General features: G+C 41.9%; 1 protein-coding gene across 1 annotated transcript in view; it reads left to right on the top strand.

Moving 5' to 3' along the window:
* ADCY8 (adenylate cyclase 8) overlaps positions 1–15,062 on the top strand; it is a 578,382-nt gene that overhangs the window by 544,830 nt on the left and 18,490 nt on the right. Inside the window, exon 15 of the mRNA XM_030219235.1 lies at positions 9,637–9,783. Within this exon, the coding sequence (XP_030075095.1) occupies positions 9,637–9,783 (147 nt within the window). The remainder of the gene's footprint in view (positions 1–9,636; positions 9,784–15,062) is intronic.

Raw genomic sequence — 15,062 nt, 5'->3', positions numbered from 1 at the left:
AGCTGAAAAGGTAATGGGATTACTATCAAATCTTTTAGAACTTCCCATATAAAATATAATAGGCTTAACTTTTATAAGTATGTAAGTTTGTCAGAAACCTTGCTTTAGCTAATTTGAATTAATGTAACCTTCCAACAAAATGATTGGCCTGTTGAAATTAGTGCCCTTGTATCCATTTCAAATGCACCAGTAAAATAAGTACCATGCTAATTGCATTCATATTATTTCATGCCAGGCTTGGGGGGGGGGGGGGGGGTACTAAGGTGTGTTAAGCAGCTAACAGCTAATGTGGGTTTTACTGCATGGCAGCTGTTAGCGTGGACCTGCTGTAATGGCTACTGAATACTAAAACCAGCAAGCATGGTAAAAATCCTGCATTATCTGCTTAGCACAGGTAGGGGTGAGTTGTAGGTGGAAAAGAACTAGCACTAGGGTGTATCTGGCAATAACAGCACATGAATTGGTGCTATGTGCTACTCTGCCGATAGTGTGGTTGGTTTTAATGCTGTTTCAAAAAGTGGTGTTAACTGCAGCCACGCTGCCAGTAGACCAGTAGATGGCCATGACTCTGCACATAAGAATCTCCATCCCCCCCTCCATCAAGTGTTTCCTCCAATTAAGCATCTCCCCTGATCAAGCCCTTCTCTGCCTCTCTGCCCAGCTCTCAAGAGTAGCCCTCCCAAGATCTTAACCCCAATCTGATCATCCCAATTCTCAACCCCTCAACTCAAAACCTCCAAATGTAAGCCTCTTCCAGTAGAGGACTCCCCCCCTAAAACACACTTTGATATCCCTTCCCCACTCCCAATCCCCCCATCACCTACCAATTGAATGCCTGGTCACTTACTGGAACAAAGTGTGAGTGGTCTTCCTCCACCCTCACCCCACCTGACTCTAAGTTTCAAAATGGTACCTATGACCCCTAGTGGTAATGTTACAGCACTATTACTCAAGAACATCCTTCCATGTCAGAGCAGTCACCCCTTATGTAGAAAGATGTCCATGAGTGATAAAAAGGGAGATTACTGCTAGGGGTCATAGATGCTACTTTGAAATTAGAGCAAGGCATGGTGGGAGAAGAGGGGGCCCAATCTTACCTCATTCCAGTGGATGACCAGGGATTGAGTGGGCAAATAACAGGCCTGTTGGAAGCAAGTTAAGGTATGCTTTTGAGGAGAGGTTTGCCTACAGGAAAGGGGATTGCATCACCTTGAGTATTGTGTTCAATTCTCGTCGCCATATCTCAAAAAAGATATAGCAGAATTAGAAAAGGTTCAAAGAAGAGCGACCAAAATGATAAAGGGGATGGAACTTCTCTCATATGAGGAAAGGCTGAAGAGGTTAGGGCTCTTTAGCTTGTAAAAGAGACAACTGAGGAGGGGATATGATTGAGGTCTACAAAATCCTGAGTGGTGTGGGCGTGTGGAAGTAAATCAATTTTTCATTCACTCAAATATTACAGAGACCAGGGTACACTAAATGAAATTACATGGAAATACTTTTAAAACAAATAGGAGGACAAAATGTTTCACTCAAAGAATAGTTAAGCTCTGGAATTCATTGCTGGAGGATGTGGTAATGGCGATTAGCGTATTTGAGTTAAAAAGGTTTGGACAAGTTCCTGGAGGAAAAGTCTATAATCTGTTATTGAGATGGACATGGGGAAGCCACTGCTTGCCCCCAGATTGGTAGCTTGGGATGTTACTACTAATTGGGTTTCTGCCAGATACCTATGACTTGGATTGGCCACAGTTGGAAACAGGATACTGGGCTAGATGGACCATTGGTCTGACCCAGTATGGCTATTCTTATGTTCTTATTCAGCATATAGAAGTTAAGGCCAGCAAATAAGCTGTAGGTGATGCCTATTAACTGGACTAACATATTATCACAACATGATGCTGTAGATGCAGATATAAGGTCCAGTTTTACATAGGGCATCTAGGTAGAATTTGGAACATGCATGTTAGAATTCATACAATTCCCTAAACATTTTACAAAAGGACCGATAAACGAGGAGACTTGTGTAAAATACTGTTAACAATACTGGGAAATATGCATGCAAGTACCAGTACATCCAGTGGGAACAGCCATTTTGGTAAGAAATATGTTCAGAAAAAGAGCAGCATTAGTGGGAGTTTTGAATATGTAAGCTTGATACTTGCACTTGTTGGTGATGATTTTACAATATCAGAATATGTATGTATAAGTGCCAGGCTATACAAAACTAGACATCCATGAAGAGTCGATTTAATTTAATTTTGACATTTATAATCTGCTTAACCATCAAGTTCAAGGTGGAGGACAATCACACATTATAGGCAGATATTTTCTCTGTCCCTAGAGGGCTCACAATCTTGTTCTTTTGTACCTGAGGCAATGGTGGTTTAAGTGACTTGCCCAGGATCACAGGAAGCTGCAGTGGGAATTTAACCCAGGATGCCAGGATCAAAGCCTACTGGACTAACCATTAGGCCACTTCGCTACTCCAATTAAGGAGCCAAACAAGATAACCCTCTTATCTAAAAGAAAGTGGTTTTTTTTGTTTTTTTTTAACACTATATTGGTAGGCAAAATTGACTCCTCAGTCACCAGTTCAAATCCCAGATCCAAGGGATTATTAACTAACACTTAATAGCTGCCTTAGAGCAGGTGTAAATACTGAAATCTTTATTAGGTATCTAGGTAAGATTGGGCCATCCAGATCAAGAAAGGCACAGAAAGTCTTTGTTTTTTTAATATGCCAAAGGAGATCAGGACATACATTTCTAAGCGATGGTATATCCAGCAGGAACAGCCATTTTATTTTAAAAATAAAAAGTTAAAAAAAGAAGCGTCATCACTGAGGGTTTTCAGCCTCTAGATGCCAACATCCAGATTTTGTAAAGTATGATTATGTGGCTACAGCATGATCCCTTGAAAAATGTGCATGTTGAGGGTCTATATGTATAAATAACTGCTTTCTGAAATAACTATTTACATGCATTGGGCATTTATATATGTATATGTCATCCACACCTTCTAAAATGACCCAGTACTGAGTTAATTTGGCAGATGGGTGTCACCAAATGTGCATATCGCCAAGTATTAGATCAGGTATACATATGTAGTATCACATCATACCTTATGCTATGAGTTTATCTCGTTGGGCAGACTGGATGGACCCTACAGGTCTTTATATGTCGTCATCTACTATGTTACTATCAGGCTTATTTTCGAAAGAGAAGGATGCCCATCTTTCGACATAAATCGGAAGATGGGCATCCTTCTCACAGGGTCTTCCAAATCGGTATAATCGAAAGCCGATTTTGGGCATCCCCAACTGCTTTCCGTCGCAGGGAAGGCCAAAGTTCACAGCGGCATGTCGGAGGCTTAGCGAAGGCAGGACTTGGGCGTGCCTAACACATGGACCTCCTCGACCCATAATGGAAAAAAAGGGCATCCCTGACAAGCACTTGAATGACTTTACCTGCTCATGTTTTTCTTATGACCAAAGCACAAAAAGGTGCCCAAAATGACCAGATCACCACCGGAGAGAATCGGGGATGACCTCCCCTTACTCCCCCAGTGGTCACTAACCCCCTCCCACCGTCAAAAGAAATCTTTAAAAATATTTTGTGCCAGCCACTATACCAGCCTCAAATGTCATACTCAGGTCCATCACAGCAGTATGCAGGTCCCTGGAGCAGTTTTAGTGGGTGCAGTGCACTTCAGGCAGGCGGACCCAGGCCCATCCCCCTACCTGTTACACTTGTGGTGGTAAATGTGAGCCCTCCAAAACCTACTGTACCTACCTCTAGGTGCCCCCTTCACCCGTAATGACTATGGTAGTGGTGTACAGTTGTGGGTAGTGGGTTTGGGGGGGGGAGTTGGAGGGCTCAGCACACAAGGTAAGGGAGCTATGTACCTGGGAGAAATTTATGAAATCCATTGCAGTGCCCCTAGGGTGCCCGGTTGATGTCCTGGCATGTCAGGGGGACCAGTGCACTACAAATGCTGGCTCCTCCCACGACCAAAGGGCTTGCATTTGGTCGTTTCTGAGATGGGCGTCCTTGGTTTCCATTATCACCGAAAATCAAAAAACGACCAAGTCTAGGGACGACCATCTCTAGTGGCGACCTAAATTTCAAGATTTGGGCGTTCCCAACCATATTATCAAAATGAAAGATGGACGTCCATCTTGTTTCGATAATATGGGTTTCCCTGCCCCTTCTCCGGGACATTTTGCAAGGACATCCTCAGCAAAACTTGGGCGTCCCTTTTGAATATGCCCCTTCATGTGCCAACAACTTGTTTGTTTACCCTTATTTCTAGAATTTGGAATAAGAGACAGTAAAGGAAGTATTGCTGTATTATCCAGTCACCTACTGCTTATTCTTGGGCATTTAGCATACTACTTTATACCTATCTTCACTGCTCTCAGCTCAGGTGCTTTGAGATTGTTGACAGTATTATCCATCAGAAGAGATTTATTTTAATCTTTCACCCTGTGCCTTCGAACATGTCATCCAGGCTGTCATATGAGAGGCCCCGGTTCCTTAATGTCACATCATCTCTTAAGGCATTGGGTGTGATTTAGAGAGCAACATGCAAATTTCTATCTGCAGTTTATCACTCACTCACTGACAGAACAGTGACTGTCTTCTGCCTCTCCCTATCCAGCTTCTCATCATTGCTCTAGTAGTCAGATACATCAGTAGCCAGATATACCCAAAATTAACACAGGAGACATGAAAGACAATTCCATAAATTAGCAACTAACAAGAGGCACCTTTAGTGCATGTAAGTAACAGAATAACAGTCCAATCTTGGTTTTTGTACCTGAGGCAGTGGTGGGTTAAGTGACTTCTTCAGGGTCACAGGGAACTGCAGTGGGAATTAAACCCAGGATACCAGGATCAATGCCTACTGGACCAGCTATTAGGCCACTTCTCCACTCCAATTAAGTAGCCAACCAAGATAACCCTCTTATCTAAAATAAAATGTTATATGTTTTTAAACATTAGATAAGTAGGCAAAATTGACTTCTCAGTCACCAGTTCAAATCCCAGTTCCAAGGGATAATTAACTAACACTTAATGGCTGCCTCAGAGGAGGTGTAAATACTAACATCCTAACTGTGTCAGGTATAGACCCAATTGTTTCAGGTATAGACATTTTGGGACGTCCAGATCAAGAAATGCACACAAAGCCAGGGGATGTTTTGCCTCACCAATTTGCTTCATTTCTTTGAAGGTGTGAATAACATGTGGATAAAGGTGGGCCGGTTGATGTAGTGTCTCTAGATTTTCAGAAAGCTTTTGATAAAGTTCTTCATGAGAGACTCCTGAGAAAATTAAATAGTCATGGGATAGGTGGATTAAAACTTGTATTGTAGGAACAGCATTAGCATTATATGTATGTTCAAACGTTGTAATGTATGCTTATTAAGTGTTCAATTGCTAGTATGCTGACATCATATTATAGCTGTTCCTTGAATGTTCTCCCATGTTATTATGGTACTGCCTGTAATGTAATGACATTTAGCATATTTCTGTTATATTGCTGTTCTGCAGTTCTGTTACATGTGTATATTTTTGATCCTTGTTTCATGGTGGTCCTATTATTAGGTTTCAATTTGCTGTTTCCAATTTTATCTCATTTATTGTATTTATGTTTATATTTGGTCATTTTACTATTGTTATGTTGTTAACAAAATTGTAAGTTTTATGCAAAACTGTTCCTGCTGTATACCGCCTTGGGTGAATGTCTTCATAAAGGCAAATAATAAAGTCCAATAAATAAATAAGATTCCAACAGTTATAACTGCCATTGATTTAGTTTAACTGTTGGCACCTAACTTTAGGCACACCAATACTGATTTACACTGGTATTCTATAATGGTATCTAGGTGCCAAGAAGCCATTATAGAACTGACGCTAAGCATATTGCATTGGGATGCCTAAATCTTACATAGTACTAAGAAAGTCCGCCATGGTGGAGTAACACTGAAATCCCACAAAGGATGCAAAGAGACAGGAACAGTGGGGAGTGGACCCAGGCTCTCCAAGGACAAAATGAGAAAAATTTTAAATGCTCAATTGAACAATTAGATTTGACACACCACTGTTTTTCGGCCGAAGGCCTGCCTCAGGAGTCTTTATGCCTTAAGTGGAGAACGAAACCATCCAATGGTCAGTATGCCACTGTTCCTTTTTCTAAATCTTATATAGTAACATAGTAAATGTCAGCCCAACAAGGTGGCCAGAATTGAATCTGGCATTCTGCACTGGTTTCACTTCTTCATGATTGAACACTGGTTTACTTAATATCTATCTCTCCCTACCAGTTGTGGGACACAAACCATAGAAGTCTGCCCAGCACTGGTCCTACTACGAATTTATAAAATTCCCATCCTGGAGATGACCCTAATGTACCTTGAGCTTGGTTCATCAACCGTTAATTCTAACCTCATGTTAACAAACTAGTCTGCTATAGTGTTAAATCATGATTTTTGGCAATTAACAGGTTTTGAAAAAAAAATAAATATATACTTCTTACAGTTCAATTGAAGAGATGAATCGAAGAGATGAAATACAACCAAGTTCCAAATCCCTTCACCTTGAGTTGTGTGGTTTTCTGAAGTTATGTCTTGTTTATTAAATGGTCAATATTCAGTCAGTGGCAGGGAACATTTTTTTAAACACATAACCATCACTGGCTAAGTTAGACTTGATATTCAATGCTAGGGAATGTGCAGACAGCAGCATTGAATATCCAAACCTGACTGGATTGAAGGTAGCTTCCAATGCTTGAGGGGCTCCCATCCAATTTTCATTCAGGCACCCATATAAGACATTTTATGTGAGTCTCAGCTGAATATCGGCTGAGACTCAAATAAGGGTTCTTGGTCACATTCCCTCCCCCCCCCCCCCCCCAAAAAAAACAAATTTATAACCTTTTCCCAAAAGCAAAGACCCAGCCCCTGAGTCTGATTCCCCTTCTCTCCTCACCCCCCCCCTCCAAGAGCAAAGGTTCCCTCAATCCTTTTCCTCTCCTTCTCCCTCCTCTTACCCCTTCCCCAGACTTTTAGACCCCAGCATGGCCCAAAGCACACCCTATAGGACCCCTGGGACTACCTTTTAAATCTTTAGTAATCTAGGGGTCATCAGGGCAGGAGCCAACTCCACTCTTAAGAACATAAGAATAGCCAAACTGGGTCAGACCAATGGTCCATCTAGCCCAGTATTCTGTTTTCAGCAGTGGCCAATCCAAGTCACATGTACCTGGCAGAAACCCAAACATAGCAAGATTCCATGCTAACAACCAGGACAAGCAGTGACTTCCTCATGTCCATCTCAACAGCAGACAATGGACTATTCCTCCAGGAACTTGTCCAAAGCCTCTTCAAACCCAGATATGCTTACCGCTGCTTTGTTGCAAATGTGATCCGCATTGAACTGAGAGATATATGACAGAATAAAAGTTTTATTGTTAATGCTAACATCCTTTGGCAATGAGTACCAGAGCTCAACCATTCACCAAGTGAAAAATATTTCCTTCTATTTGTTTTAAAAGTACTTTCATGTAACTTCATTGTGTGCCCCCCAGTCTTTGTACTTTTTGAAAGAGTTTTAAAAAAAATCAGTTCACTTCTACTTATTCTATACCACTCGGTATTTTGTAGACCTCAATCATATCTCCCCTCAGCTGTCTATGTTCCAAGCTGAAGAGCCCTAATCTCTTTATCCTTTCCTCATATGAGAGGAGTTCCATACCCTTTATCATTTTGGTTGCTCTTTTTTAAACCTTTTCTAATTGTACTATATCTTTTTGGAGATACGGAAATCAGAACTGAACGTAATACTCAAATTGAGGTCACAGTGATAAGGAGGCATTATAGTATTTTTGTTCTTATTCACTATCCCATTCCTAATAATTCCTAACATCCTGTTTGCTTTTTTGGCCACTGCCACACAACAGGCAGAAAATTTCAGCATATTTTCTAGCAATGACACCTAGATCTTTTCATGGGTGCTTATCCCCAAGGTGGACCATAGCATCAGGTAGCTATGATTTGGGTTATTCCTCCCAATGTGCATCACTTAGGATTTGTCCACATTAAAATTTCTTCTGCCATTTTGATGGCCTGTCTTCCAGTTTCCTAAGGTCTTTCTGCAGTTTTTCACAGACCATGTATTTTAACAACCTTGAATAATTTTGTGTCATCTGCAAATTTAATCACCTCATTTGTTGCTCCAATTTCCAGATCATTTATAAATATGTTAAATAGCACTGGTCCTAGTGCAGATCCCTGTGGCACTCCACTATTTACCCTTCTCCATTGAGAGAAATGGCCATTTTACCCTACCAATAACCAATTCCTAATCCACAACAGAACATTTCTCCTATCTCATGACTCTTTAACTTTCTCAGGAGTCTCTCATGACAAACTTTGTAAAAAGCTATCTGAAAATCTAGATACATTACATCAACCGGCTCACCTTTATCCATGTGTTTATTCAAGCCTACAAAGAAATGATGCAAACCGGTGAGGCAAGACTTCCTTGGGCTGAATCCATGCTGACTATGTCCCATTAAACTATGTTTATCTATGTGTGCCATAATTTTATTCCTTACAATAGTTTCCACTATCTTACCCGGCACTGACATCAGGCTTACCAGTCTGTAATTTCCTGGATTACCCCTGGAACCCTTTTTAAAAATTGGTGTTACATTGGGCACCCTCCAATATTCAGGTAATACAGACGATTTTACTGACAGGTTACAGATAATTATCAGCAGATCATCAATTTCATGTTTGAGTTCTTTCGGTACCCTCAGATGCATGCCATCCGGTCCAGGTTATTTACTACTCTTTAATTTGTCATTTGGCTCAGTACATCTTCCAGGTTCACCCAGATTTCTTTCAGTTCCTCCGCATCCTCACCCTTGAAAACCATTTTTGGTACAGGTAGATCTCTTGTGTCTTCTTCCTTAAGACAGGATATATAATGACCATGTTGGGGGCCAAAAGGCTCTGGGGGAGGGGATTTGGGACGGGTTGCATCATGTGGAGGAGATTCTGTTGTTGTGGGGGAGTCTGGGGGTTGGGTTAAATTGGAGGGGGTTGGGAAGGAGGGGGACCCTTGCATGTTAGCAGCCCCTGCCCAGAAGCTTTGTGGGTGCTGACCGATATTCATCGCTGGCAACCACATAGCTAAGCAACCAAAGTTAGGACGGCCCTTTATGTAGTTCTCCTTAGTTGCTTAGCTGTGCAAGTACTGGTACTGAATTTGCCAACACCTTCATAACTTGTGCTTTTCGCCAACTCTGCCCCTGGAACACACCTCTCCTGTCTATATTTGATATGGCCAGTTAGTGTCAATATTCAGTGGCACTGCCTGGTTAAATGCTGCTGAATATCTGTAGGAATTTAAACAGGCAGGAGCCTTTCCTGCCCTCCAAAAATCACTTTAAGATAACTATAAAACAGCCTAGTTTAAATTTAATGTGGAGAAATATATTTCATTCTTTCATGACTACTTATATCAGTACGAGTATATCTGTAATACTCTGCAACATTCAATCTGCATAGAAGTGAAATAGTTGTATTTTTATGTTACTTATTCTCACAATTTGTTGTCCCTCTTGTAGGAACTATATTCCCAGTCCTATGATGCAGTTGGCGTGATGTTTGCTTCCATTCCTGGATTTGCAGATTTTTACTCCCAGACTGAAATGAATAATCAAGGAGTAGAATGCTTGCGTTTGCTGAATGAAATCATCGCAGATTTTGATGAGGTAATGTACTGGAATGATAATGACACACATTCCAAAGGTTTCAGTCCTTCAAACTGCTATAAATCTCAAAAAGCATGCAACATATCCTTCTTCTGTTATTCTCATTTGCATAATTACACTTTGAAGCTGACACACAAGAAAGATTGCTTAGCCCCTTAGGCATTCCATGAGTGGCCACTCCCTTCGTGGCTCCCTCTTTGTTTTAAAACTGAAAGGTAAAAGGGGCATTCAGTGCAGTGGCAAGTAGGAATTGTGTTGTCCAGTGGGGGAGTTTTTGAGGGGGGGAGAGGCCTTCCACTGGGAGGCCTGCTTGGAATGGATTTCAGTGCTGTGAGGAGGGCCTATTTGGGGGGATGGTTGCTGTCTGGAGTGTGCTCTGTTTGGGGGGGGGGGTCGGGTGCTGCCAGATAGTATTCTTTAAGGGGTCTTTGTACTGAGGAGATTCTCTAACTGGGAGAAAGCTGGCATCAAGGTCAGGACTTCAGTGGAGGAGGAAGTTCTGAAATTGGTGGCTACAGCTAACCTCTACAGCAGACACTTAATCATGCCTTGAAGCAGGTGTAAATACCAGCATCTAGGTTTCCCCAAACAGATGTAGATTTCCTATGTGTTGCAGGCCCACCCAAACCACTCCTACTCACCCTTCCTACATCCCCTTGACATCTAGATGTACTCAGCTTCCCCCACATTTGAATCACATGTTTTGAAATAGCATTTAAACCAGGGGCGTAGCTAGGTGGGGCCACAGGGGCATGGGCCCCCACAGATTTAGCCCTGGCCCCCCTGCTTTGACCCCGCCACCGACCCTCCCCAGCCGAATTCAGTCAGGACTCACAGAAACAGAATCCAGATTAGCGAACGCGCTGGACTCAGAGACTGGCGCTGAAGGGGACTTTGGCTGGTGGGGGTTGGGGACCCCCGGCAGCAAAGGTACCTGGCGGTGGCGGGGAAGGGTTGGTGGCGGCGGGTGGGGGGTCGAAAGGGACAAGGGAGGGGCGGTGGTGCCGGGGGGGGGGGTCAAAAGTGGCAGGGGGTTGGCAGTGCCAGGGGGGGCTAAAATTGCCCCCTCACTTCGGGCTCTGGACCCCCCTCCCGCCGAAGTCTGGCTACGCTCCTGATTTAAACATCTTGGCTTCTCCAGATCTTTAAATGCTGCATTTACACGAAGGGTACATCTAAAGTAACAACCATAACTTATAGAATACTACAAGTTGCATGTGTTTCTCTGGAGTATAGGCACACGCACACGCCAGCCTTATGTCTAGCATAAGCATGTGCACCTAACTTATCCATGCGTATATGACCTATTATGCCAGTCAATAAAGAAAACCAAGCACCTGCGTTTGTTTATAGAATAGGCTCCTACCAGGCACTCAGTTAGAGAACTGACCCCTACATATCAATTCTCTTATGTTCCTACAGGAAAATGTTCACAAATTATCACAGAGTTGACAGTACCCCTTCAATAACTCCACTTCATCAAGTTGCAAACCACTACCAGCGTGAATTAGAGTGGAGGAGTGGTAGAGTGGTTAGGGTGGTGGACTTTGGTCCTGAGGAACTGAGTTTGATTCCCGGCACAGGCAGCTCCTTGTGACTCTGGGCAAGTCACTTAACCCTCCATTGCCTGCTGCATAGAGCCTGCCATGAGTGGGATAGCGCAGGGTACAAATGTAACAAAAAAAAAAAATATATATATATAGGAGTCACAAGGCAAAATAAAAACACTTTGGCCCTGAGGAGGCCACAGGTTCAGACTCATGAAGCAGGACATGTCTTTGGCTTTCCTCTCCGATATATTTGTTCATATCAAAAATCTCATGTACTGTGAGATTTTATAAAGTAAGAATGTATATTAAAATAGAAGGGTAAACTGCTTTAACCATTAGTTACATAAGCTAGGCAAGTCCAGAGAAGCAAAGTACAGCAAGCAAGAAGAAACAGTAAAACCAAACACCAGACCATAAAAGTTATCCAAATAATCTAATACATGAATCCTAAGTCCTTATAAAAATTGAAGGGCCCTGTTTACAAAGCTGCGCTGTAGGCACGCTAACTTTTTAGCGTGTGCTAAAAATTAGCATGCGCTGACACCAGAGACACCTATAGGAATATATTGAGTGTTTCAAATGTTAGCTAAAAAGTTAGCGCACCTAGAGTGCGGCTTAGTAAATTGGGCCCTAAATATGGCAAACATTTCAGCTTATTGCTGTATGAGGGGTAAAATGTGAAAACACCAAATATCTATAAAATAGAAAAGAAAGAAATCTATTATTATTCCATTTATTTATCAAATTACACATAAGTACTCATTCTTTAAAAAAAATAAATTGTACCTTTGTACAAACAGAAGGTCTAAAATTATTTTTCTTGGCAAACTAATATTAAATCCATCAATTAAAATGAAAGACAAAATTAACTTGCTCCAGAGGAAATTTGAGCTGAAATAATCAAAAATGTTTATAAAGCCAAAGATATCACTTTAATAATCAATCACAAATGGCATCCAAGTATAAAATAGTTAGAATACTGTATTGCTCTGAGGAACAAGCAGAAAGATATCTTATGTTGACTTATGATTGTTCATTTATTAAATTAATTTTATGGTTTGTTATGTAGGTTTACTCTTTTCTGTTGTTGTAATTTATTTATTTGGATTTTGTCCACACCTGTTTCAGTATTAGCTCAAGGTGATTTACATTCAGGTACACTGGGTATTTCCCTGTTCCTGGAGAGCTCACAATCTAATTTTGTACCTTAGGCGACGGAGGGTTAAGTAACTTGCCCATGACCACAAGGAGCAGCAGTGGGATTTGAACCATGCACCCCTTCATATTGAGGCTGGTGCTCTAAATACTAGACTATCAGGCTTATTTTTGAAAGAGAAGGGCGCCATTTGAGGCTGGCATACAGACTGGCAAAATTTTTTTTAAGTTTTTTTTTTTAGGGTGGGAGGGGGTTGGTGACCACTGGGGGAGTAAGGGGAGGTCATCCCCGATTTTCTCTGGTGGTCATCTGGTCAATTTGGGCACCTTTTTAAGGCTTGGTTGCAAGAAAAAATGGACCAAGTAAAGGCGGCCTAGTGCTCGTCAGGGATGCCCTTCTCTTTTCCGTTATCGGCCGAGGATGCCCATCTCTTAAGCACGCCCCAGTCCCACCTTCACTACGCTGCCAACATGCCCCCATGAACTTTGGTCGTCCCCGCGATGGAAAGCAGTTGAGGGTGCCCAAAATCGGCTCTCGATTATGCCGATTTGGGCGACCCTGAGAGAAGGATGCCCATCTCCCGATTTGTGTCGGAAGATGGGCGCCCTTATCTTTCAAAACTAAGCCTGATAGTAACATAGTAGACATTAGCAAATAAAGACCTGTACGGTCCATCCAGTCTGCCCAACAAGATTGCACTGAGCAGGCAACTGAAGAAAATGGCACAGATAGAGCAGGAACTGGAAGGTATGCATAACCATGGATTCTGCAAAAGCATTCACCTTCTTGCAGCAGTTTATATGAGAAATAATGGCATTTTGAAATGTTTCTATGACTTTGAGATAGAGTGTACTCATCACACACCATCACAGAGACCAAAAGAAGCTAAGTACCCAAGGCCTATTGTTATGCATATTCTTTGATATCTGAAAGCTTTGATGATAGGCCACCCAGACCTGTGAGCCAATCACTTGTGAAAGCAAATGTTTGCAATGGAGGACTATGGCCTTCTTTAGGTCTGGAATAAATAGCAAACTATTTTTAGCCATGTAGGGAGAGTTAAAATTAACTAATTTAAGATATGGCCTCCTATTTTCGCAATTATGCAGGTAACCCTACATAACACCACCAGTAACTTTAGTGATCCAGCTTCTTTACAAGCCTTCCTCATAGAGTGGCTGGGAACCCAAATGGTGTTCAGTAGACAGTGATGATGATATGTCTGTGCCTCCTACTGTATTGGTCTGGTATATTTCTTCATTCCAATTAAACTGACCAACATACCAATTGTCTTTGCAAGGTGGTTGGGGCATGTTGTGTGATTGTTTTAATATTCAATACACTGTGCTCGATGTAAGTCATCTACTGGGCAGTTAATCTATTTGGTAGTCTTAGTTCAACCATATTTTCGTTTGATCTGTGATAGCCCCACCTGTGCTGGTCACAGGTTTTGAGCTTGATGGTATCATCAGGTGGACTAAATGACTGTAATTTTCTACTAATAGCATACTTCGGAAACTGCTTCAGAAATCATAACTTAGAGGGGCAGTGTTCCAATGTGGAACCGTAAGGAGTAGATCATAGTTTTCTGTTGGATCATCTGGATGTCCCAAGATCATCAGACTGTAAATATATCTCCAATGGGAGGAGCATAGATCTTAATTACTAAACCCTTCACACATACATTCATTGTATTAACAGGGTAAGTCTATAAAGAAGGCACCTACAGTGGATCACCAGATATGCTAGTAGAACATATTCTATAACTATGCACGTTTTACATAGCGTATAATTTGAGGGTGGGCATACACATAGGTGGAGTGTAGGCAGAGTGTAACATAGTAACATAGTAGATGACGGCAGAAAAAGACCTGCACGGTCCATCCAGTCTACCCAACAAGATAAACTCATACACAGAGTCAGATTTTTGATAGAACAAGCCATCTCTCTTCCATTCAAACTGTTCAAAATTCTGCAGCATGACCTTTATTCCACCACTGTTGCTATGTTCATATTAGCCCTCTCCTCAAGTCAGTTCATTGGCTCCCTATCCATTTCCTCATACAGTTCAAACACCTCTTATTGACTTACAAATGCATTCACTCTGCAGCTCCTCAGTACCTTTCCATTCTTATCTCTCCCTATACTCCTTCCTGGGAATTACGTTCACTGGGTAAATCTCTCTTATCTGCACCTTCTCCTCCACTGCTAACTCCAGACTCTACTCCTTTTATCTTGCTGCATATGCCTGGAATAGATTTCCTGAGCTGGTACATCAAGCTCTATCTCTGGCCGTCTTCAAATCTAGGCTAAAAGCCCACCTTTTTGGTGCTGCTTTTAACTCCTAACCCACTCACTTGTTCAGTACCCATGTTTTATCATTCCCACCTTAGTAATTCCCTTATCCCTTTTTTGTCCTGTTTGTCCTAATTAGATTGTAAGCTCTGTCGAGCAGGGACTGTCTCTTCAGTTCAAGTGTACAGTGCTGCATACGTCTAATAGCGCTATAGAAATGATAAGTAGTAGTAGTAATAGTAGAACGGAATTCACACGTCCAAGTCAGGATGTGTGGA

The sequence above is a fragment of the Microcaecilia unicolor genome, chromosome 1, assembly GCF_901765095.1.
Source record: "Microcaecilia unicolor chromosome 1, aMicUni1.1, whole genome shotgun sequence".
Classification (NCBI taxonomy): Eukaryota; Metazoa; Chordata; class Amphibia; order Gymnophiona; family Siphonopidae; genus Microcaecilia; species Microcaecilia unicolor.
The sequence above is the reverse complement of the archived record's forward strand: the minus strand, read 5'-3'. Positions and strand labels throughout refer to the sequence as shown.